The 26,323-nt window shown below is 40.5% G+C and overlaps 1 protein-coding gene across 3 annotated transcripts in view; it reads right to left on the reverse strand.

Annotated features, from left to right (window-relative positions):
* The window catches only part of LOC111862803 (sodium channel protein 60E), a 142,540-nt gene that overhangs the window by 21,986 nt on the left and 94,231 nt on the right, over positions 1 to 26,323 (reverse strand). For 2 of the 3 annotated variants that reach the window (XM_023848492.2, XM_033750800.1), the window contains 17 exons: positions 25,916 to 26,136; positions 24,663 to 24,846; positions 24,017 to 24,097; positions 23,144 to 23,285; positions 21,543 to 21,677; positions 20,259 to 20,676; positions 19,892 to 20,061; positions 17,144 to 17,282; positions 15,997 to 16,211; positions 13,791 to 13,961; positions 12,121 to 12,314; positions 10,297 to 10,402; positions 8,596 to 8,721; positions 5,580 to 5,843; positions 4,235 to 4,856; positions 2,679 to 2,952; positions 1,382 to 1,697 (listed from right to left, as the gene is read on the reverse strand). In XM_023848492.2, the coding sequence (XP_023704260.1) occupies positions 1,382 to 1,697; positions 2,679 to 2,952; positions 4,235 to 4,856; positions 5,580 to 5,843; positions 8,596 to 8,721; positions 10,297 to 10,402; positions 12,121 to 12,314; positions 13,791 to 13,961; positions 15,997 to 16,211; positions 17,144 to 17,282; positions 19,892 to 20,061; positions 20,259 to 20,676; positions 21,543 to 21,677; positions 23,144 to 23,285; positions 24,017 to 24,097; positions 24,663 to 24,846; positions 25,916 to 26,136 (3,778 nt within the window). The remainder of the gene's footprint in view (positions 1 to 1,381; positions 1,698 to 2,678; positions 2,953 to 4,234; positions 4,857 to 5,579; positions 5,844 to 8,595; positions 8,722 to 10,296; positions 10,403 to 12,120; positions 12,315 to 13,790; positions 13,962 to 15,996; positions 16,212 to 17,143; positions 17,283 to 19,891; positions 20,062 to 20,258; positions 20,677 to 21,542; positions 21,678 to 23,143; positions 23,286 to 24,016; positions 24,098 to 24,662; positions 24,847 to 25,915; positions 26,137 to 26,323) is intronic. The other variant, XM_023848493.2, reaches the window with a different exon arrangement.

Raw genomic sequence — 26,323 nt, forward strand, 5'->3', positions numbered from 1 at the left:
AGTGTTGCATGTGTTTACCCAAAATGAGATCATGGAGGTTGTCTAAAATATGTGTCAGTTCAACTGAGGCAGAATGTTCCTCCAAAATGTTGGTACACATCTACCAGACAAGACACTGTCATCACTCTGGAAACCTCAATGAATATTGCACTGGCTGTGAAGTTTTACAGCAGCTGCTGGATAGGCAACAACAGTCCCAGCAATATAATTCCTTATTTTCAGAGAGACAAAAACGGGTATACATTTTGCTACATATTTTAGAAATCATGTACTTACATGACAGCAATACCTGAAAAATAAAATACACTTTTAAAATTTTAACTGTCAGTTCATTGTAATGAAAGCTTCATGATGCATCTGTTTGTTGTAATGACAGTTCTCTGTGTAAACATTTATTCTTGTTTAAATCAATTACGATGACAGCCCTTTCTACATGCACAGCTGTGCAAGTCATGTCACTGAGGGAGATGATGAAGGAATATAAGTTTAAAAGGAAAGAGATGAGGCACCAGGGAGAGAAGAGAAACAGGAAAAGAAAAGAAAACTGTAGTTGCAGCAGCAGTAGATAAGAATAAAAATTGGAGGATACAAAAAACAAATAACAGCTTAAAATGGAGGGTAAGGAGATGGAGGAAAGGAAATGATGAAGAAGGAAGAACAGAAAAACAATAAGAAGGTGGAAGAGGTCCTAACCTGGGGAAAGCCTGGCATTTATGTTCTCCATTGGTTTTATGTTAGACTGAGTTCAGGTGAACTTTGGAGATCTCTTCTGACTACTTAGAAAGGAACCCGTGTTTTGACTTTTCTGCACAGATGATTGAACCTGGTGAGACCAGATAAAGTAAAATGAAATTGGACCTCAGAGGGTTAGGAGAAAAGAAAAAAAGGATGAAAAGGCGATGAAAATATCTAAAAGTGATGAAGTTTGAGAAAGGAAATGGAAAAATAAGAAAATAATTTGGGGTCTGAAAGGGACAGAAATTTCTCAGGATTAATGAGTTTCTATACTTTGTCCATCAGCTGGTATTCTGAAAGAACATGGCTGGACCTGTGACTGAGTGACCAAGATCAGCTATTATTAGAAGATCCACCTAAGCTGGTTATGCCCCATCCTTTATCTGAGGACAGAATATGAACAAGTTTCTGAAATACTGTGTTCATACAGAATGTTGGATTATGGACAAAGTTCAGAAACTTAATAATTCCAGCTGCAATGAACAATCTTCAGAGCTGCATTGGATAGAAACTTTTATATTTCTAAATTTTCCTGCAGTTCAAAAATAACAGTTAAAAAGTAAGAGGAATTTCTGAATGCATCTCTCTACGTTCACTTTGTGTGAGTGCACATAATGATCGGCTATTGACTTCTGCTGCTACTTACAAACACAATGATGAAATCGAGTATTGTCCAGAAGCTGGTGAAGTACCTCCAGAAGCCAAGGGCAAGCCACTTGAGCATCATCTCTACACTGAAGAGGGCGCAGAACCCCAAATTGGTCCAGTACAGAATGTTTTTGAGCACAATATTCTCATCAAGGTAGATGTCCTCAAAACAGAGGGTGATGCTTGAGGCAAAAATAAGGACAAGGATGAACCACTCGAACACTGGCGTGTCCACTACAGACAAAACCTGAGTCCGAATATGGGTCCAGCGCTGGCCACAGGGCGTGGTCAGGTACTGGTCACAGCAGACACTCCTGTGAACAGGAAACAGTAGAGAATTGCCAGATAACAGTCTACTGACATGACTGGATAACATGACAATATCATACTGACATACAGGAGTTCCAGGCAACATCCTACAGACATGATAAGATTGTGTGATTATAATACCCCGAACAATCCTACATGTCTGAATACAATCATCATCATCATCATCATTGGCATGGCAGTCCTATGTGAGTCCTGGCCTTCCTCAGGATTGCTCGCCATTCTTCTCCATTCGATGCTACATTCCTCCAGTTCTTTACACCCAAAATTCTTATGTCCTGCCACACATATTCTTCCCATCTTACTGAATACAATTCATCATTCTCATTTGTCTCTCAGGAAAATAAAAAGGAAACCGGTCAACCGCAACACTAAGATGATGAGCAGATAAACTGACAAAAACGTGCCTAAATTGTTCACAGGAAATATCTGGTTTGAATGTTGGCCAGAGAACCAGATAACTTGAACAAGATTTCTGTCTTCTGGCATATAACACTTTTCAGGAAAACATGTCGTCTCCATTTTCAACTTACTTCTACTCGAGGCTATGCCACAACTCGGTCAGTTAGTTGCCAGCTTCCAACCCTGGCAGCCTGTGTTAGACCCCAGGTCAGGTAATGTGGGATTTGCGGTGGATAAAGAGGCATTGGGGCAGGTTTTCTTCAAGTATTTCAGTTTCCCCTGTCAATTCTCCACACTCATCTGTCATTCAGGACTGGTACAGTAGGCCAATTAGTGGCCGATGTACCAAATGGACTCTGTCTCACCTCACCCCATGGAGGGGGGACTACTCTTCTACCCAGTATAGCACTAAAAGTGTGGCCATGAACATTCAATCCCCATTTCCTTTACAGTAGTTCCACATCTTGCTGAATCTACATTGCTTCTAAAGTGGATACAGTGCTATTAAGTAACACAGAGCCAATAAATTTTTTCTGATATAAAGTCACAGCACTGATGCCACTTACCTTTGATAACAGTGCTGTGGAAAGCAGTCCTGGGGCACTTTCACAGATTTGTTGCGGCCAAACCCAGGGAAGCTGCCCATTCCATCCACATAGTGGCCCTGAGAATCCCTCCGGCCTCCAACTGTTAGTTCATCAACATATGAAGCCAGGGCTTGCCAGGGCTGCTTTGAGGTTTTCGTGGTGTCACTGTGCTTTTCTGGCAGCATTGTCTCTGTCTCTTCTGGAGGCTTGTCTAGTACCTCCAGCTCTATACTTTCCTCAGCATTAGTCTCATCTGGAAAGCCATACAAAAGTTACTTACAATCCCCATGCTCAGAACTTGACAGAGGCCCCTTTACTTTCTCCACTAATTTACTGAGGAGATAATTAAGGTCTTCTCTCTCTCTCTCTCTTCTCTTCTGCATGGCTCTACAGCTCTTTGGACCTTGGTCATTTTTTCAGTTTCTTAATCCTACACACAGTTGGAAGGCCTCCTTGGACAGGGGATCAGCCCATCGCAAGGCTGCTAACTATACACAGAGCAACACAAACAAAGAATAAAAGCACATGTATTGAGAGGGATTCGAAACCAAAATCTCAGTGTTCATGCCCTAGATCGCCAGGCCAGTGTTATCAGCAGATAGTTAAGGTCTACTAGAAGAAATGTTTTCAAAGCAAGGGATCTATTACTGAGTAAATTTTAAAAAAGAACGTGAATCCATAGACATATCAATATGACCGATATGCAGTAACGGTGCTTGCAAATTACACTTCTGTAAACTCTAGTTCATCAATTTTTCACTTTCTTGTGGCTTTATTTTGTGATGCTTTCTGTGTCTGTACTACAGTGGTGAATGGCAGGATGATTCATAACTTATGAATTGGAATTGATTCGGAAGGAAGTGGTTATGGCATTCCTGTGTGATTGTGAGGCCATAGCTTATTTAAGATTTTGTCACTTGGGTCAGTTTTTATGGAACCAAGTGACTTTTATGATGCCCCCACAAGCAGGGTCCTGCACTTTACTAAAAGTGTAGGATTAATAAGGGGCTAATCCAAGGGGAAGGACAATAGATCATTGAAGGTCACAGTGCAGTGGCCGGTTTTTATGGCCCATCCTTTACATAAAACTTCAAGTGGTCACAGCATAATTGAAATACTATCCTAGTATTTACTTAAAGGAACTGAAGAAAACCATGACAAACCTCAGTCATGGTAGCCAGCGTGCTGTTCAGGATTCAAACCAAGTGACTCCAGAATACAAGTCTAGAGAATTTCTGCTATGCCAGCCTGCAGAGATTCAGTTTTTAACTGACCATCTGTTCTTCAGTGTTGTTAGCACTGACTGGCCAATACTGCCAAACACTGGCAGAGGAGACTGGACATTCTTGACCGTGCTCAGCCACTCATTACATTGCCTGAGATGTGTGGTCACTAGCAATGATGCCTAATTTTGGCCTTGGAGCATAACATTAACAACATCAAAGGTTCTGCCTCTGACATTCTATGCATAACACATGCAGTTCTAAAACACTAGGAGCACAGTATGGTGTAATGGCAGTGAAGGAGAATCTCACCTTTGCTTTCCGTCTGCTGAGTGCTGAGGGACACCTGTTTGCCCACCAAAGGCCTCAGCATGCTGTCCTCCTGGTCCGATGACGGTTCTTTCCTTGTGATGTCCTCACGAGATGGTGAAGAGTGCTTGTCCTTTTCAGACTCCGCCATGTTGCTGACTACCGACTTGGGTAGCACGAGTGAGTAGCGCTTGTCCTCTGTGTGCTTGTTCAAATCCTCATGACAACTCACCGAGTACTTCCGCTCCTCCAGCTCACCTGTCACTATACTGTTCACTACACGTGGGAATGACGGAGACAGTCGGTTACTTTCCGGCTTGCTGTTCCTGCTATCCTCCACTTTCTGACCTGCAGCACCATAATCCATCCCCTCTGTTGGCTGAGAATGTTCTTGAACCAGTTCCACATGACACTTGTGATCAACTGTTTGTCCAATCACTGTCTCATGAACATTAGAAGCATTATAATACTTCTCGGCTGCATGCTGCGTCATCACCTCTCGAACCATTTCTTCCAACCGCATGTTCCGTTCATTTTGTGTCTTCTCTCTGCCCTGACGTTTCTTCCTCACGATTGATCGAAGCCGTTCAAAGCTACGCGCCAGCTTCGATTCTTCCCCCACTTCCTAGGAGATATCAAAAAGGCGTTAAGGATATTCACGTGCACTGCACAGCACTGATGTGTTTGAGAGGAAGATAGTTTTATGTACTTGCAGATGTGTTAGTACTACAGCAGTATGTTGCCAACTGGAATCTGTGTTGCACTGCTTGTAACATTCTTCCTCACACTGAAGCCCAATATGTCATTAAATGAACAGTAGAAAAGAAAACATCAACCATCTGTACCCGCACCTGCCTCATCTTCTCTTCAATGGAGGATAGTAAGTTATAAACAATAAACAATATGACAATTCAATCATGGAGATTCAGAAACTAAACTTCCTTGTTGTTCATGTGCAATGTAAAGTAGTTTACAACAAATCCACAGTTGTGATGGTTCCATGAAATTTGACTGCAGAAAATCAACAATTCATTCAAATAAAAACCCTTGCTGGTTCACTGCAAGTTTAAATTTGAGCTATAAAATGTTCCAGTAATAAATTTAATAAAATTTCTTTCATAAAGATTAAACTTCATGCATACAGACACACAAGAAATCTCAAAGTTAAGATATATATATAAAAAGAACTAACTTGTTGGGAGAGGGGGGAGGGTGTTTAACATGCAGTATTACCAACCCATTCCTATTTCACACACTCAAGGCTCTAGGAGAAAGTCCTTTGTTACCGGGGGCACACTACAAACTGTTAGTTCACTCAATTAAGTGAAAGTTTCTAAGAATCCTATACCTCTTGGAGACAGTGCAGAAAGAGGGAACTGCTGGTGTCCTCTGGAATCTGATTGTGGTTTGGAACGTCAGGCAGTGTTGAAGTTTGGCGAGGGTGTGAAGGAAGAGTATGGCGGTGATGAAACAGTGGAACAGGGGGAGCAGGTGCCACTGACATTCTGGAATATGGACACCAGCACTTTTGGCATAGTTTGGTTGCAGACTGCATGTGCTGCTGAAGCTGGGCTACATACTCAGCGGCCTCTGCATCTTCATCATCATCTGGCTAGAAAATCAGTGCACTCATCATAATAAGGGGTTCACAACTTTTTGAACCAACTGTCATTCACTTAAAAACTCCCAAGCCATATAATGCTTTAAGCAAGAAAATGTACTCATTTGGAACAAACTAAAAGGAAGTGACATGGTTGATCTGATGATGGCCCACTGATGAAACACTTGCAATCAGATAAGAACAAGAAGCATAAGAAGTATTACGTCTGTGACCAGTGAGTACCAAATCCCATACAATTTGTGTTGACAGCAATACTTAAGAACGAGAATGGGGGGAGGAAAAATAGAAAGGGAAGAAAATATAAGAGTAAGAAGAGGGGAAAATAAAAACAATGGTTAAAAATAAGAGACTGAGAAGATGATTAAGGAACAGAAAAGGAAGGAGAGGGAAATATGCAAGAGGAAAATATGAATGAGAAGAAAAGAGGAGGAGAAAAGATGAAAGTGGAGAGGATAGAGGAGAAGATGATAAATTGAAGAGGAACAAAGAAAAAGGACAAAATATGAAGAAGTTGGAAAAGAGGAAGGAGATGAAGAACGGGGATGACAAGAAGCAGAAAAGAAGATAAAGACAGCGATGTTTTCACATTGCCTCCATTGCTGCATTATTCAGAACAGCTATGTACTGACTTCATGTTAGGTATGAACATATTACATTCTGTGTTCTCTTTGATTGTATCTGTATCAATGGGAAAAAGAAACAAAGGATTCAGCATCTATATTTTTAAATTTATGGCATGCATGTAACTGCAAGAATCCCTCTAGAAAAAGACTCCCGTTTTTCCTTAGTCTCAGCTGTACTAGCCTCAATAAATTTAAGTTTTAACACTTTAAAATGCAAAGAAAACTACATGTGCCAGTGCTTTAATATTAAAAATGTCTGTATTTTGTTGATGACCGATTAAAATGTTTTGTATGATTCTCGTAATGTAGAGTAACAACATTAACCACTCAGCCATCACAGCTGAGGTGTACTGTATTTCCTGTGTGGGAGGAATTGAATTTTTTAAACATTATTTACAAGAAATCCATGCTTCTTTGTTCTATGACAAAGTGATCATTTTATGTGTCTGTGGGGCTCTAATGTCAACGTGGTGTAGTCTTGTCATTACTCCGATGACAACCCACTTCTTCGGAACAATTTGTTGGCCCTGAAAAGGACCGTGGTTGCTGAGATGATTGATCGGTGAGGTAGCGCGGCGCGCGCCGGTAAGGAGAAAGGCTAGTTGCGGTGAGTGGAGTGGCCGCAGTGCGACCGTGGCAGCTGGTTGCTTGGTTGCCGTGCGGCAAGTGATGGAGGTTGCTCGATCGCAGTGCGGCGGTTGCTGGTGAAGGCTAGTCGTCGAGCGCGGTCGTAGTAGCCATGAGGCAGTGGCTACGCCAGAGGCCCAGTGGGTCGGACCGTAACACGACCACCGGCGAGTCCAGGCGCGGTGCCCCAGTGAGTCGGGTGTGAGAGCGCTGGAGGGCCGAGGCAGTCGTGCCTGGCGCAGCCTGCCGATGTCTCCGAAGACCGAGCGCTGGCGACGAAGCCTGCTGGCTGAAGTTGCTTGNCAGCTGAGGTGTACTGTATTTCCTGTGTGGGAGGAATTGAATTTTTTAAACATTATTTACAAGAAATCCATGCTTCTTTGTTCTATGACAAAGTGATCATTTTATGTGTCACATGGTTTGACTTAAAAATAAATTTGTCCACATATTTTACTATTATTCTTCAAATGAATCTTACAATGAACAGTAATTATTTCATTAAACAATATTAAATGACTGGACTTTGTAAAGAAGATGTAGTGCGCTTTCTGTAAGGTAGTATATGAGGCTTTAAATATTATTTATATAAATTTAATGTCCGAATCATAGTACCCTTAACACAAAAATGGACTGGCAAAGCCTGGGAAACTTCTAAAATTATACTGTATTGCCCTCAATCTAAAATGTCTCTCATTTCTCTTAAGCCTTCCCATTTTACCTGTTCTTCTACTATACTTTGTGACATCTTTTTCTCTCTTATGGCTTCAGTATCTTTTTGTCATCTCTGACATGAATTAACAGACTTTTTCCATGGATGCTTAGTTAGTTAGTTAGTTAGTTATTGGAGAGGGTGGGTTTCCCCATGCACTTAGACCAGTATTGGTCCATTGTGCTTCCCTCTATGATATTCTACCAGTCTCTATACCCTACCAATACTGGTGCGTACCATCAGTCCTGACCGAGCCAGCGAGTTCGGCCTCTACTGGCTTAGCGGTATCTATAATGCTTCCCCCATCTATCAGAGGCGTTAGAGACTACTGTTGGGCGGGAAATGTCCTTGAATTTGGCTCAGTGACCTCCTTTGGAGATATGAGGTTCTTTTACGTGTCGTAAAGCTACGACACAGGACCCACGGCTTTAAGTCCGTCGTAAAGCTACGACACAGGACCCACGGCTTTAAGTCCCTCCCGGAGGACTTGTTCCCTGAATTTTTCCGCCCTTAAAAATTCCACGACCTCCGCCAGGTTTGAACCCGTGTACCACATGTCATGAGGTGGGAACGTTACCTCTAGACTATGGAGGCCGCTTCCATGGAAGCTTAGTCGACTAAGAACAGCTCTGGCCCCAGATACGATCCACAAATTAAACTAATATAACAGTCCAAATTTTTCTTATCTTTAAGGTTTCGAAGGATTCATTTATATGGCAGCTTGGGATCATGAATTAGGACACAGATGAATATTACTTGTGGCCATGCCAAGTGTTTCTCTTACCTCTTTCTTTGATTTCAGCTCCTCAGAATTGAAACTATTGAGGAGCAAGGCCAAGAAGAGATTGAGGACCATGAAATTCCCCATAACCAGAGCTGGCAGGAAGATTGCAAAACATGTTTCAGGACCCTGTGAAAATTTCAGCCTGATTACAATAGGAACAGCACACAGAATAGTTATAATATTGTATTTCAGCATTCCTATTGCATTGGTCGATGATTCAATTTTTGTTGGCGGTCTTGAAGAGTTTTAAAAAAATGTGGAACAGACCATGAATGGCCTAATCCATGGTGATGATGATGATGATGCCTTGAAGGCGCAACTTCTTGTTGTGTGTGTAGACTGTCAATGCAGTACAGTGTCAGACTTATATAAATGTCACTTTTACAATATATTGCTACCTTATTTGGTCATCATCAAAGTAGATACTTTTTATGTGATTGCCTCCTTGTACTGCTTTTCTAGGTTCACTGTTCTAAAGGGAGAAATTGTGTTATTCTGTCACAGAACTGAAATACAACACTATCAACAAACATGACATCCTCGGTAACAACCCACCATCCATGGAAACCACATAAAACCTTGATGAATGGGCATAAAATATAAACCTTAAACCCATCACAAACACTTTTATAAAATTTTATAAAATGAACCCAAAATATAGGCTAATTTTTATCGCATCAATTCTCAACCGATCTCACCACAGAGAAGTTCACAAGCACCACAGATGGATGCACAACTAGAATACGGTACCTTCAACGCGATATGCATGAGTCTGTGTGACATTCACTACTGCACAAATGTAACTTAATGATTGTGGTGCCATGGATATGGCAGTCACCGGCTTCCAACAACAATGGCCAGGGCTTCAATACCAAGCGAAGTCATGAGAGATTCATGGTGGGATTTCCCATAAGTAAGTAAAAGTGAAGATATCCTTGTAACAGGACGTGAAGGCCCACAGGGTTGTGAGATGTTGAGGTTCCTACATTTTCTAGACAATTGGCTCACAGATGGCGGTAAGGTTGTCAGCCTTACGTGCCGGCCGCCCTTTAGCCCCAAGAATATTCCTGATACTCATTTCTGTTAGAGGCTGAGTCGACACCAGGGCCATAATGTGGCTGGAAAGATTAGGTCAATTGAAAAAATCCAGTGACCTCATCGGGACTTGAACCCACGACCTTCCAACTCGTAGAAGTATTGTTAAATAAACGAAATTTAAAACAAGTTAATATTTTTATCAAATTTTATATGTACAAACATTTTAATTCTTTAAATCATGGTGGTTGCTATATATACGGCCTGCTTTAACATATTAAAACCCCACTTTCTGCAAACAGCATTAGCCGGCTGGGCTTTGTAGTGGAGATGTAATGTGTTTCCCGTGAGGTACAGACTGGATTTACACATATACATATTACTTAGAAGAAATTTGTTCTTTAAGAAGTTAAATTTTACACGGGCAGCTAACATATTTTTAATACAAATGCAATTCAAATAAGCCAGTATTAAGGCACACACTTTCTCACATTTTCATGTGATCTGAAGATGACATTCACTGCATGCTGTAACAAGTAATCTGCATTCCATGTACTAGAAATGTATGTAAACAACAGAAATCAGAGTGGCAGATTGAACTCGGCTGCCGTGTAACATAACATCTTGATCTCCTCACTGAGGGCCAGTGCAGCAGTGCACACTTACAGCATTCCTCTCAGCTCTCATGCAGTCCCACAGAGGCTCAATCCATTCTCCACACAATATCCGAAACACCATCATGAACGAATGGAAGAAGTCATTGAAATTCCATCTGCAAGAAAAATGCCATGATTAACTCTATACAGGATGTCCCATGAGGAATATGCCAGACTTTGGGAGGGTCTTCCTTATGTTAAAGTATGCCAATATAACCCAAAACACCTATGTCCAAAGTTGAACGGTTACGGAGATAATGGCCAGAGAAGTGTGAAACTTTGACAGGTGTTACATGCTTGTTGGTTACCAAATACATATTAAAACTGGCAGGAATATGTGGTTTCTGTAATGTTGATAATGTATGTAACATCAAACTAACTTGTGAGTGACATGAAGCCATTAAATTGAACTACAAAAAAAAAAAAAAAAAAAAAAAAAAAAACCCGCAANAAAAAAAAACTCGCATGACATGTCATAGTTGTCATTAGGGTTCCAAGCACTATACATGACACATTGATGGCAAGCACTGATGTAACATTGCTGACTGCGCATTCTGGTATGTGAGTGTATGCGGCTAGTGTGACTCATCATCTCCACACTCAAGGACAAATATCCATAAGACTTGTCAGCTGACAGATACAGTGCATGGACCCACCAGAAGACCACACTTTTCTCGGGCCATTATCTCCTTAACCGTTCAACTTTGGACATAGATATTTTGGGTTATATCGGTATACTTAAACATAAGGAACACCCTCCCGAAGTCTGGCACATTCCTCCTGGGACATTCTGTATATGCCTGCACCCCACACACCAGGTTGCTGCAGTGCTTGCAGCATGTGTGCCCGAAGTTGGTGGGGATGAGGTATCTGACTCTGCCACCTGGATTTTTAGAAAAAGAAAATGATATATGTCAAATAACTAAATATCAATACCACACATTACATTTTTTTTTTAAAGAAGGCATTTTTCTGTCCTAAATTCTTGTGGTTGATTGATAATATAAAGACATTTCTCCCCTTCACGAAATAATCCTGGCAGTGCCCATGGTTGTAAGGTTGTTTACAATCATATGTACTCTTTACAACCACCTAGTATCTTATTCTAATATACTACTATATAACTTCTGTTTACCTAATCTTCCAATTATAATGTCTTGTTCGTGTTTTTAGATGCACGTTTTTTGCCATGTCTTTTGGCCACTGAAATCCATCCAGATTCAATACAACACATCACAACAACAAAATTTATCAAATGTTAAAATACACAACAGTCCACGATGAAGAAAAAGTGCAGTTTATTATGAAACGGGTGATGGATTACATTTATGAATGTTGCTGAACCGTTGGTTGTAATTTTGAAATTAAATTGGAATACATTTTAATCTGCTGAAGATTATTCTGATGATAAAATTTTAAGATGTCTTCATATTGTTTGTCTACAAACACATGAGATGAAATATAATAGGAATCATACAAATTAATTCATATGTAATATCATACATCTGTTTCAAACTTGACAATTTGATGGTAATTGGAGAGTCAACTATTTTAATATACATGGATACACATTTATATAGAAGTTAAATGAATACAGTAAATTCTAACTCACCCAGCATTCAAGTGTTTGGAATTGTTCTCTAACCAGCAATAATTTCGAAGGAAATTTACGATTTATATAAAGTTATATAAGAACAAATTTGCAATGCATGTATATTCACCCACCACACTGTAGTTTTCCCAGGTGCCACAAGCATCACTACTCATCACCATCCCTCATACATCTGTCATTACAGGCTAGTTCATAGGAGAAAAAGAAAAAGTGTACCTGTACCTTGGTATGGGATCAGGATAGAACTTTTCTGCAGTGTAGTCTTTAGAGAAAAGCTGCATTCCAATCACAGCAAAGATGTATATGACAATAACAAGTACAAATGTGAGATTTCCAAGAGCACCAATTGTGGAAATGATGATACTAAGGAGAACTTTCATTGTGGTCCAGGACCGCGCCAATTTCAGGACCCGCAGCTGCAATAGAAAAACATCTTAGTCTTGTCTTCTGGTATGTGACTGTGTAGCCTGGCAGATGATTACACACATTTTGGAGAAAAGAATGCTTTCTCCATCTCTAGGACAGAAAAGTATCCTGAAGATTAAAAGTTTTGGTATGGATATAGAAGGAGAATTGATACAACTAGGTCCTTGAACAAACCAATAGGAGTAAGGTGAACAGTTATGAAGAACACTTACAGGGTCATAAAGGATTGGAAATAATCTGCTAGATTACACAGCATCAAGCCCAAGGTGATACTGGTCTGCACAGTCATTATTGTTAGTTGCTAGAACATGATCCCCTGATGATGGAGACTGAGATCATCGCTGACTGTGGAATTGGGGTTTGATTTTCTCCAAGATTTTTCTTTTCCCTGTACTATCCAGACCAGGTTTGGGCCCACCCATCCTCCTATCCAGTCTGGTAGCAGGAGGCTGTAAAGTGGCAGATGCATGTAGGTAACCACTCATCACTATCTAGTGCCAAGCATAGGAAGGGTGCAGCTGTACCTTCAGTCTCCCATATGTCTTAATGGCAAAGTGCTTAATTAAGCACAGAGGTAACTTTACTTTTACCTTAATGGTCTGATATCTTCTAGGTAAAATTTGGAATCAGAATGTGTTCCAAAATGACTGCAAATTGACAACAACAAATGGAATTCCAGACAGAATACTAAATTAATATATAATTTGATACAACCAGGGGCAACAGAAATAAAACAGATTGTGTAACTTTAAAAAAAAAGCTTCAAGACAATATAGATTTTAATTTACAATAACAAATGACAGACAGATATTGTAAAATAAAATTTTGACACAAGCCATAAGACTTAAATAATTATAACTTACTGATTTTTACGTTGGAAATAAGAAACATATGAATAGAAGCACAGTTCTGATAGGTGCATTATTTTATAATTTTATAATAATCTTTTAAATATTTTAAAATTAATTAGTAAACACAAAAACCTGCCAGCAAATTTAAGTAAATATAAGTAGTTCATAAGAACATTTCAATGGAAATACATATATACATGGCCTCATAGTGATATCATGAAAGTTGAAATATCTGGCTCAGGAAATGACAATACATTTTGTATAATTGTTACATCATGCGGAAACAAGTATGTACAAGACTTGGCTATGTAAAAGAGTAAAATACATAGAAGAGATGTGGCCAAACTGTGGATCATGAGCTATATGTGACCCTTTCAAAGTGTTAATGTGGCTCATGGGGGGGGGGATTATTCGATCCCATTGTACAAATATAAAAATGTGCTGTTTTGAATGCCTGTACCCAGACACCTGTGCCACCCAATCCAAGTCTGTCTGCAGCTCCCAGACTTTTGAAAATTATTAAGTGCAGAGCCAGTGTTCAGAAAGTTTGGTCATCCCTCATATGTAATATATAGAAAAAATTATGATTCTATAATATTTCAAATTCCTTCTTACCAAACGCAAACACCGGAGAACCACAAGACTGTCCATTAACTCAAAAGACAGGTCCAGCAAACTTGCTGACACAATAATAAGATCAAAAATATTCCAGCCACAAGCAAAATATTCTTTGCTGAGAGCCAGAATTTTGAGGAAGCACTCCAATGTGAAGATGGATGTGAACACCTGCAGAAAACAGAATTCTGTTATGTTCACACTGTTTGCAGCAAAGCCATACACATCTTTCTGCATACTGACAGACACAATTTTCTCTTAAACCAAGCAAATACAAGCACTTAATTTGATTTTAATTCGCTCTGATGGGAGCTGGGTCAGCTCAGTCAATATAGTGACTTGGCTATATGCTTTTCAGGGACAAGAGAATTTTCTCTTCTCCAAAATGTCAAGATCAGCTCTGAGGCCCACCCAGCCTCTTATCCAATGCATACCAGGGGTCCTGTCCCCAGTCATAGGTAAAACAGGAGCATGAAGCTCACCATGCACATCTCATGCAAAGGTTAAGAATACGTGGAAATATACCTCCACTCCTCCACCCACCTTCATGACATGCTGTTTATTTAAGCATAAGGACAACTTTATCTTTAGTGAACTTGAAGTAAACATGTGACTGGACTGAGAAGTCATGTTTCATGTATCAAATATACATTCATGATAATCTACTATCTATGCCTTATACCAAATTTAAAAAAATTGTTTTTATTTTATGATTTATTAATGACCCTTACTGAAATCTCTTGTTATTACAGACCTATTGGTTATAGACAGGAAAGGCTGGTAACGGGATTGCTGATTGGCCATTGCACATTCAGGCACCAGTTCATCTTGTGGGTCTCTTGGAAAGCACTATATGACAGAAATGTGGACAGAAAGAGAAATCCTGCCATCATAGACTCTGTGAATGCTCAGATCTGGTTAGGTAGAGATCAGAGATCTTCAGTTCTGTGTTGCCAGATCTCAGAAGGGCCTCATTCAAGATGGTCCTGGCTCTAGCATTATTATTTGGACTTTGTGAAGGGCACTATCAGGATCACGTGTCCACTAATACTAACACCAATACCATTATTCAGAGGAGTCATGGCGCCATGTTACTGTTCTCTGAGTGTTTCTAACAAACTTGGTGCCTGAATGTAGGATAGCAATTTTGGGTAACAGGGAGCAAAAGAAAAACAGGGATAGTGTCTAGGTTAAGTTGACCATCTGATCCCTTTTAAGTGATATATTGCAAGGCTCTGGAAACCTGCTTAAATGCCTGGAAGGGCAAAATTACCCTCAAAAGTTGAGTCAACTTGTGAGACAGCTCTCTGGTCTATCTTTGTTTCCAGGGGTCAGGCTCCTTATTCATACTGAATGAGTTTAAGAATGTGCCTTGTTGCCTTCCGCTGGAGGCAGCAGATTCTTCTAAAACGTTTGTGCCTATCTACCAAACTACATGGTGTCACACCCAAGTAGACCAGATCAAGGAAACTTCCTCAAGTGGTAGTGAGTGTGGCTTGTAATCAGATGTCCAGTTAGAATTCTGGCTGTGACACCTGACAATCCAGACTGTCTTCCTCAGTCCCTCCAGGCAAACACTGTGAAATCACCTCAAATTAGGCCACTACTACTTTCCTCCATATTTTTTCCAACTCATTATTCACTATCACTTTTCTGGGAGCCTGAGTAGATCAGTTGCAGTTATGTTATGGGCTGAATGACTGAAGAATCGGGCTCTGGTTCACAGCAATGGATAGAGATTTTTCTCTTCTCCATAAGTCCAGACCAGATCTGGGGCCCATCCAGCTTTCTACAAAATCTATATGTGAGGCTGCAAATTGGTAGGAGTATGATGCTGACCAGTCATGCCCATCTAGTACCAAGGTCAAGAATGTAGCTATACCTCCACTCCCCCATACAATTGCATGGTGTGGTGTTTAATTAATTGGCCCCAGGGATAACTTAACCTTTAACCTTCACTACTGTCTTATCATTCAATGATATACAGTCTGAGCTACTGACTTCACGCCGTTGGATAAATTGTTAGTTACATAACAAGTAATATGCAAGGATGGGGTCTGTGGGTAGATTTATGTCCCCAGATGAACTGAATGAATCCCTGTTAGCTCTGGAATAATGAAACTACAAAATGAAGTATGGGAAAATGTCCAAGCAGAGCCATGGTGAATGTTTTTATTTACTGGTGCAAGTTTAATGTGGCTCTTACTTTATTGCCTATGTCCAGTGCCTGTCGTACTGACCCACTCATACCATGGTGTTCCATTGCGAGGAACATCGTGTTCAGGATGATACACAGTGTGATGAGCAAGTCAAACAGTGGGTCGCGTACCACCTTGTACAGTCCACTCTGGAACCGCAGCCAGCCATCATAGTCCACGCAGCACTGAGTGCACTTATCACAGTTCCTGTCTGGCAGGTCATCTGAAACAGAAATTATGGCATGGTGGTGAAAACGAATCTCACGAACTAATGTTCTGCTAGCAAAACCTGAAGTTTCAGCACAGCCATTATCAAAGCCAGCAATTACATGCTACCCTGAGCTAGCTCCAGCCAACCTCTCATCCTCAGAACCCATTTCTCTAAGATCCAACTTAACTAATTAACTAACTGTCTGCAAGCAGGAGCTGAGGGTACAGAGCAACTGATAGTACAGTGTGTGTACCTCTGCTCTCAAAACTTATCTTAATGAGATCCAAACATAGCATTAACCCCATCTCTTTCCAAGTGTAATTTTTCCTACCAAAATTCTGTATGCATATTTCTCTCCATTCTACCTACATGTCCGGCCTATCATAAGCTAACACTTTTCACAGTTCCAACATACTATACACTCTGCACAATTCACTAAGATCCTTGTAAGACCAACTTACTACATCGACCATAAACGTTACAGAAGGTAAACTGTTCCTGTGTTCGTGAACCATGCCATGAAGATACATGAAGTAGTGAAGGTGAAGTTCCTAACATTCTTTTTAATGTCAGCATTAGTTGGTGGTGAGTTGTCACAGTAAGTTCGGACTTTTTGTGGTTTATTTAATGACAGTCAGTATCTAGACTATACAGCACCACATGGTAGGATAACCGATGAATTAGTAAAGATCTGGAAGGAAGTGATCAAGGCCTAATCAAGGTGCTATCCTCACACTTGTCTGGAGGGACTGGGGAAAACCATGAGAAACCTCAGTCAGGATGACTACCGTTCTGGACGATATTTGAACCAAGCACGCCCTGAGTACAAATCTAGGATGTTACTGCTGGACCAGTATGACTAGTTCCTTCATGCTATCTTGTACATGTATGTGGTAAGCATACGTAACACTTTACTCATTACATTACTATACAAAGCTGCGTACCCAGCACCACAATGTGGGATAGATAGTCAGAGGGAAGCGTGTACATGTGTTTCTGTGTCCCTTGGCCCGGACTGACTCCGTTGCACTTGATGACACGGATCTCTTTTGAGCTTAAGGCCACAGTGACAGGTTCCATTCTCTGCAACAGAAGTAGGATATGTCAGGTTCAGAACAGGGGTAATTCAAACACAATGTGAGTATACAGTCCCTGCAGTGAAAGGAACGAGGCTAGAGTGATGTCCAGTATACAATAAATTTAACTGAGTGAGAGAGACAGATTTGAATTTTAAGACATACTTATAGAGGTTGGTGCTTTCATCTCAGACATAAAAAATTAGGCATGTTATAATTGGTGGTTTTTATTCATGTATTCATTTCTGTCTCACATGCGACTCACACTGAAAGTTTTAAAATTCAAAATTTTTAAACTCTCAGCAGTTTCAAGTTGTATGTTTTTATTTAACACATCTATTGCACAACATGTTCCAGCTTATTTGGTCATCATCAGGTGCACTAAAATTGTTGGAGAAATTTCTGGGCCTTCTGTACAGTGTCATAACTTTCCAAATTTTACACTACAACGTTATAAATTGTGGTTCTGAGGTTCTCGTGACAGTGGTTATGAAGTGTATTACCTTCTGGTCTGTGATTCTGTGTAGCCTGGTATACTCCACATGGCTCATATTTTGACCCTGAACATACAGGAAGCATATTTGTCTGAAACATCATTGAAATTCTACCAGACAACGCAGCATCACATCTTAGATGACAGTAGTCTTCATTAGCTACAGGAACATATATTTGCATTCACATCAGTGATGTTAAAAGAGGTGCCAGGTAGGTGCCCTGCACTCACAAAAGCACCAGGGTAACATCCTGGACTACCTGACACAATTACTGCCCTAATCATCACAGAATGGCATGGCAAGTTCACATTAATTACCTATATACATCATCAAGATCTAAGGTGACTTTTATTGCATTCTGTCAAGCTCAAATTTTGTATTTCTTGAAACCACAGTGTTGCTGAAAACGGGTATCTCTATTTACCATAAAATACAAACATATTTCGAAGTTTAAAGTACAGATGTTATATATTCAATAATCACAGTTTAACAACTACAGTAAAACTTGGTTATAGCAACATCGGTTTCTGCGACACCTTGTCTATTGCGTCAAATATTCAATGGTACGAACTAATTTCTCATAAAGCAACTGTTTTTATACCTTGCTTAGTATGACATGCACAAATGCATCAACCTCGTATGTAACGTCATTTTCATTCCTGAATTTCTCTGATATCGTGGGAAAGTTCGATATGTCTGCCCACCCTCACTTTCTCTACTTGCTGATGTGACAGTCCTGGAAGAATACGACCGTGGGCTGCAAGAGGAGCGTGGGTTTTATGCGAAAACAAGGGTGTGGGGTGGGACTGCGTGAATAGTGCAAGAGGACGCGGCAGGTTGTTAACTGCATTCCTTTCCTAGAATCTCGTCTAACAGGGCCTCACATTGTCTACTTACCCTATAGTGTTCCTGCCTAAACCCAGAGAAGTGCAGTAGCGAAAATATGGCAATGAAAAGGAAAGTTTTAAGCATTGAGGAGAAAATTAAAGTGATTCGTGAAATAGAAAATGGAAGGAAAAAAGCTGATGTATGCCGCGAATTTGGTTTGGTGAATTCTACAGTACAAACGATATGGACAATCCATATTAATTCCACGTTAATGTTACGTTAGTCTGTACTTAACTATGGAATTCACTAAAAAATGCAACATTTTAATTCGGTTTTTGGTAGATTTTTACGTGACTAACATAAGGCTACTGTGGAAGTGCCCATTTCGGTTATAACGACATTCGTTTATAACGACACTATTTTTAGGTCCCTTTGATGATGTTATAACCAAGTTCTACTGTATTTAGTTTTTAGTACTCACATTAAGGACACAGAATGTTCTGTTATGAGATATGATATTACCTAATGCTTTCTCTCAGCATCACGGCCGTTCCCAATGTGAACAATATTTGTGTAGAATCAATTTAGGATACTAAGTTTATAGGGTCAGAAATTTAGCTGAGATCTGTTGAATATTATTCTAAAAAAAGATAAATTTGTCCTTGTGCTTAACTAATTAAGCTTTACACCATACAGATGAATTGGGGAATGGATGTATGGATCCACATTTTCTTGTCCTCGGCACTAGTTGGAGGTGAGGGGTAAAGTTCACGCCCCAGCCACTTTACCCCAGAGGAAAAAGCCCCCTAGGCCCCTTGGATAGGAGGCTGGGTGGACCACGGAGCCGGTCTGGATGATGTGGAAAAGAGAAAATTCTTGACCCTACCGGGATTCAAAATCTGAACCCTTGGTTGTCCAGCCTGTAGTCAGTCGCTATACCAACTATGCTATCCTGGCAGCCAAAATATTATGGTATGTCATTTAATTCTAATCAGATCCTTGTGGATGTGGAATGTATGGTCTCTCTGTAAATATAATTTGTAAGTTACACATGCACTGGCCAGCAGCTCGATTATCATGTGAATCTTCATATCCAAAACTGCACGAAAATCTGCCAAATTGTTTGCAAACTATGTGCTTGGTAAGGGAAACTGCACACAGGCTTGATGAAACCACACGCCTTAGCTAAAACACAAAGGAAGAGCTAAGAGTCATCAGGTCTAAGGGTGAAAGTAAAACAATTGAAACTTTATTTTACCACACAGCTGCAAACTGAATGAGAAATATAACTCACTTGAACAACATTTGGGATCTGAGTAACGTCTTCTGATGTGACGTCTCCCTCCTCATGGTCATCCACCACACCCGAGTCATCAAGAGATGACTCACGGTTATTGTTGTCACTGTTGTTGCTGCTGGGGTGTCGGCTTGTCAGCAACTGCCCTCTGTGTGGGGGCCCTGGAGCTGTCAACAGTTAATAAACATTAACTTTTGACAAGGTTATGGCACCTGAATATCAAAACAAGCCAAATTTTGCGGGGAATTAGGCATGAGGATGTTGAAACAGGCAGAATTTGATGTGAATCAGAATACTGAATCAAGCACAGTATTATGGGCATTATGTATGCGGTGTCTGCATTGCAACTGCAGCTGAAACTCACCCAAAGCATTTGCTGGATGAAGAGTGTCAGCAGCATGTTCGCTACATGTAGCTGGTGGCTGGGGTGTTGCTGGGCCTTTGGCTTGAGGTGGAGGTGTGAGGGTGAGAGACTGCGGCCGCTGCTCAGGGCAGGGGGCACTGCTACTGTGCCGGGGGCTTGGTGTGGCTGACCTACTATGTCCCTGCTGACCCTGACTCTGGCTTTGCACCCCAGTGTTGTTGTCCCCTGAGCCACACCCCCCACCCCGCCCCCGCTTCCTTCGCCGCGTCTTCTTCCTAGTGTAGGATGCCAGCAACACTCCCTTTCTTGAGTCGACCCTCTTCCGCTTGTGTTTATCCAGCTGTTTAACGTTTATCTTCGATGGATCGAAGCTGAACGTGGAATCATCTCTGTGATCTGTGAGATCCTTCCTCCGTTCCTGGGACATGACCAGGTAACTCAGTGACTCAGACAACTTAATTAAATGGCGTCTCTAGCAATCAGTACTACTGGGTTTCTTGAATCTGTTCATCATCAAAATATTCTGAATAAAACATAACGTTTCAGAAACTGGATGTCTTTCTGTCCTCAAGTGGCAAGGGGGGAGGTAACTACTCGTTTATTCCTATGCAGTTCATTTGATGACACTGTCAGTAGCTCAGCAGCCTACTCAGTCATGACCATTACAGTGAACTAGCCTCAACTGCTGGTCCAGTCAGGAAGACTAGCTAGCTCTTTCTAACAAACCTAACTAAGCAGAATCCTGTCATCTCTTATAACTGATGACAGAAACATACCCAGTCTCTGAAATGTGCAGCTGAAACAACTAAAAATGACAGACAATGTCTAAGAAAATAGTCACCTTTACAAACTAAGCTATATCGTATAATTATGAAAATGTTAAAATATTGCACAAAATTCTTATTTTCCATTACATAACTTAATATCAACTTCACTAAAGTCAGGAGTCTTTCTTCATAAGTTATATAACAACATTTTCAACATCTAGACTATGTATTGTCAGATGATGAGATAGCTGATGAACTGGAAAGTATTCGGTAGGAAGAAGTTGTGGTATGATAAGGGTACTATCCAAGCATTTGCCTGGAGGGAATGAAGAAAACAATGAAGAAACCTTAGTTATGATAGCCAGTGTCTCGGCCGAGATTCTAACCGAGCACATACCAAATACATGTATACAGATTTACCTCTAGACCAATGCGTTTGGTAACAAAGTGAAGATCATAGAAAGATTCTTTAGTTTTCCTGTTACTTAGGTTAGAATTATCTAATGTGCACACTGACCTCTTGCGTAATCTCTGCCTCTTCTTCATAACTTAACGCTACCACAGCCAACATCAGGTTGATTAAGTAAAACGAACCAAAAAACACGACGACTGTAAAAAACACTACACTGATTGGGCCACAAGATGAGAGTACCTGGAACGCAGAGAAGCAGAGCATGTGAGACAAAGCTGTCCTCTGCGATGTGACGACATGTAATCTGATGAAGAGGTGACAAAGTTTAGGAGGAAGGTATGCATGTATCTTCAGAGGAGAAAACTTATGTGTCATAATGACAGAGGCAGTGGGTTCCTCCTAAACACTGTCGAAACACACCTCAAGATAACAATTTTTCCATTTTGTTCTTTCCCAACTTTAATATCTCTATATTTCTTTCTTTCAGTTTTGTTTAGATTATTTTACTCATTTTTCAAATTTATTTAATTTTATCTGCATTCTCCTCTTTTTTCCAACTTCCTTCCTCCAACACCTTTCTAATTTTCCCCATAGATTTATGAAACAGCCCTCTTTAGAACCACTGTGTTTTTCTTCCATTTCTCCTCTAGTTAAGAAAATGATAAAGGAGTAAACCTACATGGATTTGAAGAAAATTCAAGCAAGTGTGCAGATGTACCTAAGATTTGTTCATAAAGAATTATTCAGTCTTGGTGGTTCATTATGCAGAAAATATTTTCTAATTTAGGTATTAGAAATAAGTGATTTGGAAGTGTCAAATGATTCAGAGTTGGGCTGATCAAATCTAGAGAACGGGCCCCACATTCTTCAGGCCTAGATCCGTCAGACCGCCATATTTGTAGCGAGCTTATATAGTAACTGTACAAGATGTGGAGGAAACCTTGGCAGTCTCTGGATGTACTGCAACAAAGAAATAACAAGCAGTTCTGAGAATAACTAGTCACCTACTTTCCTTTCACTATAATTTTAGTATTTGATAAGACAAATGGGGAAAAATTGTATTATATATGTATAATTAAGTAAATAAAACAGTAACACAGAACTTAATTTTCATAGAACCTGAACTGCTCATTTTAAAATTTAAAGTGTAAAGTTGCCCCTGAGATATCATCAGGTGCTATGATATACATACCAAGTCTCATAAAGACTGATTCAGGCATTCAAAAGTTGTTAGAGTGGGATACACACAGACAGCAGGGTGATCCTATAAGCCCACTTTCACTTTTTCCAAAATAAGGAAAGTAGTATAGAAATATTCAGTCTCTTGTGTCACTAGATAACAGCCATTCAGAAATAGAAAAGATGGGCTGAAGCTGTAAGCTAAGAGAAAGTGGGCCCTATTTTACTGGATTCCGGTAAAAGAAAATGATCCAATTGCAAATTAAATGCTTATTTCTAACATTAACAGTTGAAAAATATTTGTGTTTAACAGATCAACCAAACTGAATAAAAATTTTTGGACATGTGTTTATGTATGTTCTGCACAACTTAGTCAAGTTTTATTCCAACCCATGGACTGGTTCATATTTAGAAATTTTTAAGAGAAATGTCACTCCTTTGGGGTCACTTTGTATGTGGGTCCTTAGATGCTATGATATATCTAAGAAATTTCTTTAACAATACTAGAGCTGTTGGGTTGTCCTCACCATGTTGTACACATTCTCCCAGTAGTCGAGGGTGATGAGCTGGAATGTTGTCAACATGGACCAGAGGAAGTTATCAAAGTTGGTGTAGCCATGGTTTGGATTCTCACCCACCTGGAGGCAGAAGAACTCCAACGGACAATGCCTGTAACATTAGAAAAAGCAGGTTGATCTGTTACGTCGAAACAATTCGCCTAATCCTTTAAGCTGCACTATGACCGTGGGATCAACTGAGCCTCTAACAGAAATAAGCACCAGGAATCTTCCTAGGGATAAAGGGCGGCCAGCCAGGGTGCATATGGCTCACAATCTCACCGCCGTCTGTGAGCCAATTGTCTAGAAGATGTGGGAGCTTCAATGTCTCACAACCCTACGGGCCTCCACAGCCTGTTAACAGGGAGAGTGCCATAAGATGAAATGGTTGAGTACAATGTCCATCATAAAAATATGCCATAATCTTTCTTTGTTGGTTTCATGTCAACACTATCCATTCTAAAACGTAGTGACGAATGACTTACTGGAATAAAATAGAACATGGAAAGGGTTACTTTATCCTGAAGATCTCTGGTTCGAGGTGCACAACTGCACAGCATCACCCAGTAAAAGCCTAGCATCATGTTGCTGGCTGGTTTGAGATAGCAGTGCTTGCAGTTCACAGATATATTTATGCTGCTGGGTAACGTGTTAAGATCTCTTCCAAATGACGATCACATATGAACACCAGGGCATTATAAATTAAATTTCATTTAATAAAATGAGGGGAAAAAAGCAGGGAGTCATAACAATTACTGTCCTTGAGGTCATGCCACCCAAAGTGGCTGCTTGGTTTGTCTGTGCCCTGACTGGACACAGGAGGCCAGGAAGGTCTGGACTTACCTTGCACCCGTGACATTGCCGCATATTACGGGCTCCTCATCTTCCTCACTTTTGAGCCAGTTCTCCGGGTCATGCACCCATCTGTAACAACATGGTAGATGACGACACAGTCTGGCACATCCTGTCAAAGTGAGCTGACTCATCAAATGAAGTAGGGTGCACTTTGAGAAGCTGTTAGTTACTCAGCTACTAAAGATATTAGTCGCAATTGAAGGAATTCTGAAAGTTCATTACTGTGAAGACAACTGTCCTCTCAGATGTAGTGCCATGTAGTCTGGTAGATGTTCAACATGTTTCAGAGGAACCTGCTGTGTACACCTTCAGGGTAGAAGACTGACATGGGAAAATACTCTGTGATACATTGAAGGAGTAATGAAGCACTGGGGTTAAGAACAAACAGACAGCAATGTAAAATTATGCTCATTCTTTTCCTCCCTTCACTACATCACTGACCAGTCTTCCCTTGCGGTTTTGATACTCATCTACCAGACTGCACTGCGTTACACACAAGATGACTGTAATCTTCACACACATACATGCTCTTCTTGTTACTGTGTGTCCTTATAAGTATAATTTCTCTCTTACTGTATTTTTGCGTTATCTGCTATTGCTATTTCTGTGTGCGTGTGTGCATGCGTATACTCACTCGACCCACTCAAGCGCTGTGGCATTGGCATCTTCTAGGCGCCGCACACACTTATTCCTGAGTTCGCCCATGTACACCTGGAGAGCAAATAGTGCGAAGACCATGAGACAGAAGATGGTGAGCGTCATAACTTCGGCCAACTGCTTGAACGAATGCAGCAGTGCATTAATGATGGTCTTCAGACCTGCAGAAATGGACAGCAATGTGTAATGACTCTCAGCACTACATAACGATAAACAACACCATGTAATAGTAGACAGCACTACTTAATAACTTACAGCACTATGTAACAACAAACAACACTAATAACTGACAGCACTCTGTAAAAATAACCAGCATTATTTTACAATAGACAGCACAATGTAACAACCACAACCACCACATAACAATTGACAGCACTATGTAACAACAGAGAGCACTACAAAACAAGTGACAGCACTATGTAACAATAACCAGCATTATGTTACAATAGACAGCACTCTGTATCAACCATAACCACTATGTAACTACAGACAGCACTACATAACAAGTGACAGCACTATGTAACAAAAGGCAGAACTACACAACAATTTACAGTACTATGTAATAATTGACAGCATTATGTAACAACTGACAGCACTACATAGCAATACAAAGCACTAACAATAACCACCACTACATCAGAATAGAAAGCAGCATGGAACGGACAGCATTAACATAAACTTAAAAAAATGCTGCACATCTTCAGAAAGTATTTTTCCAATAGGTCATAAGTTCAAAAATCTTGCGCTGAAAACTTATTTGGTTACATATTAATTAAAAAAAATGTGAAAGTACCCAATGTTGGTGCTGAGAAAAGAAAATCTTGGACCTCCTTAACAGAAAACAACAGCCCTAATTACTCAACTGCGATGTCTGGCCTTACCAAGATGTGGCCTGACATTTCCAAATATTTGGAGAATGTGCCGAACCTAAGGGCTCAACTTCATGTGCTCACAATCCAAATGTAACTGTCAACATTGAAGTGAATACAAAATACAGGTTTCAAGAAGCTCTTCATGAAGTTCATGAAGCACTTTCACGAAAATGACAACAGCTGACAACACAGAGACTATTACTGACAGCCAAATCTACTGGCAGAATTAGGACCACTTGCAACCAGTGAGGGCATTGCTCTACTGGAGCACTGTGTTACCATAGCCTCGGTCAGCACCACTACAATTTTACTGTACAGAGAGATATTAGTGCAGTATAGGAGCAGCACATTACTGTACCTGGCATGATAGAAACAGTCTTGAGGGCTCGCAGTACACGGAAGGTCCGCAGCCCAGCCAGGTTGCCAACATCCATGCCGATAGTGGCATAACCTGACGTGATAACAACAAAGTCGAGCCAGTTCCAGGGATTCCTCAGGTACGTATACTTGTTAAGAATAAAGCCCTTGGCAATCGACTTGATTATCATCTCCGCTGTGTAGATTGCGAGGAATATGTATCTGAAAGAGCAAACAGAAACTCTGCTGTTGCACGAGTGGGACACGTGGCGCCTCACTTTGCGTTTTTCTCCTGTGGATTATTTAATGACTTTTTCAGTATCGGTGTTAAATAAAATCGGTTGGTTGGATGAACGATGAAGTAGAAAGGATCTGGAAGGAAGCAGTCATGGAATTTGCCTAGAGGGGC

Source organism: Cryptotermes secundus, unplaced genomic scaffold, assembly GCF_002891405.2.
Source record: "Cryptotermes secundus unplaced genomic scaffold, Csec_1.0 scaffold462, whole genome shotgun sequence".
In the NCBI taxonomy this organism is placed as follows: Eukaryota; Metazoa; Arthropoda; class Insecta; order Blattodea; family Kalotermitidae; genus Cryptotermes; species Cryptotermes secundus.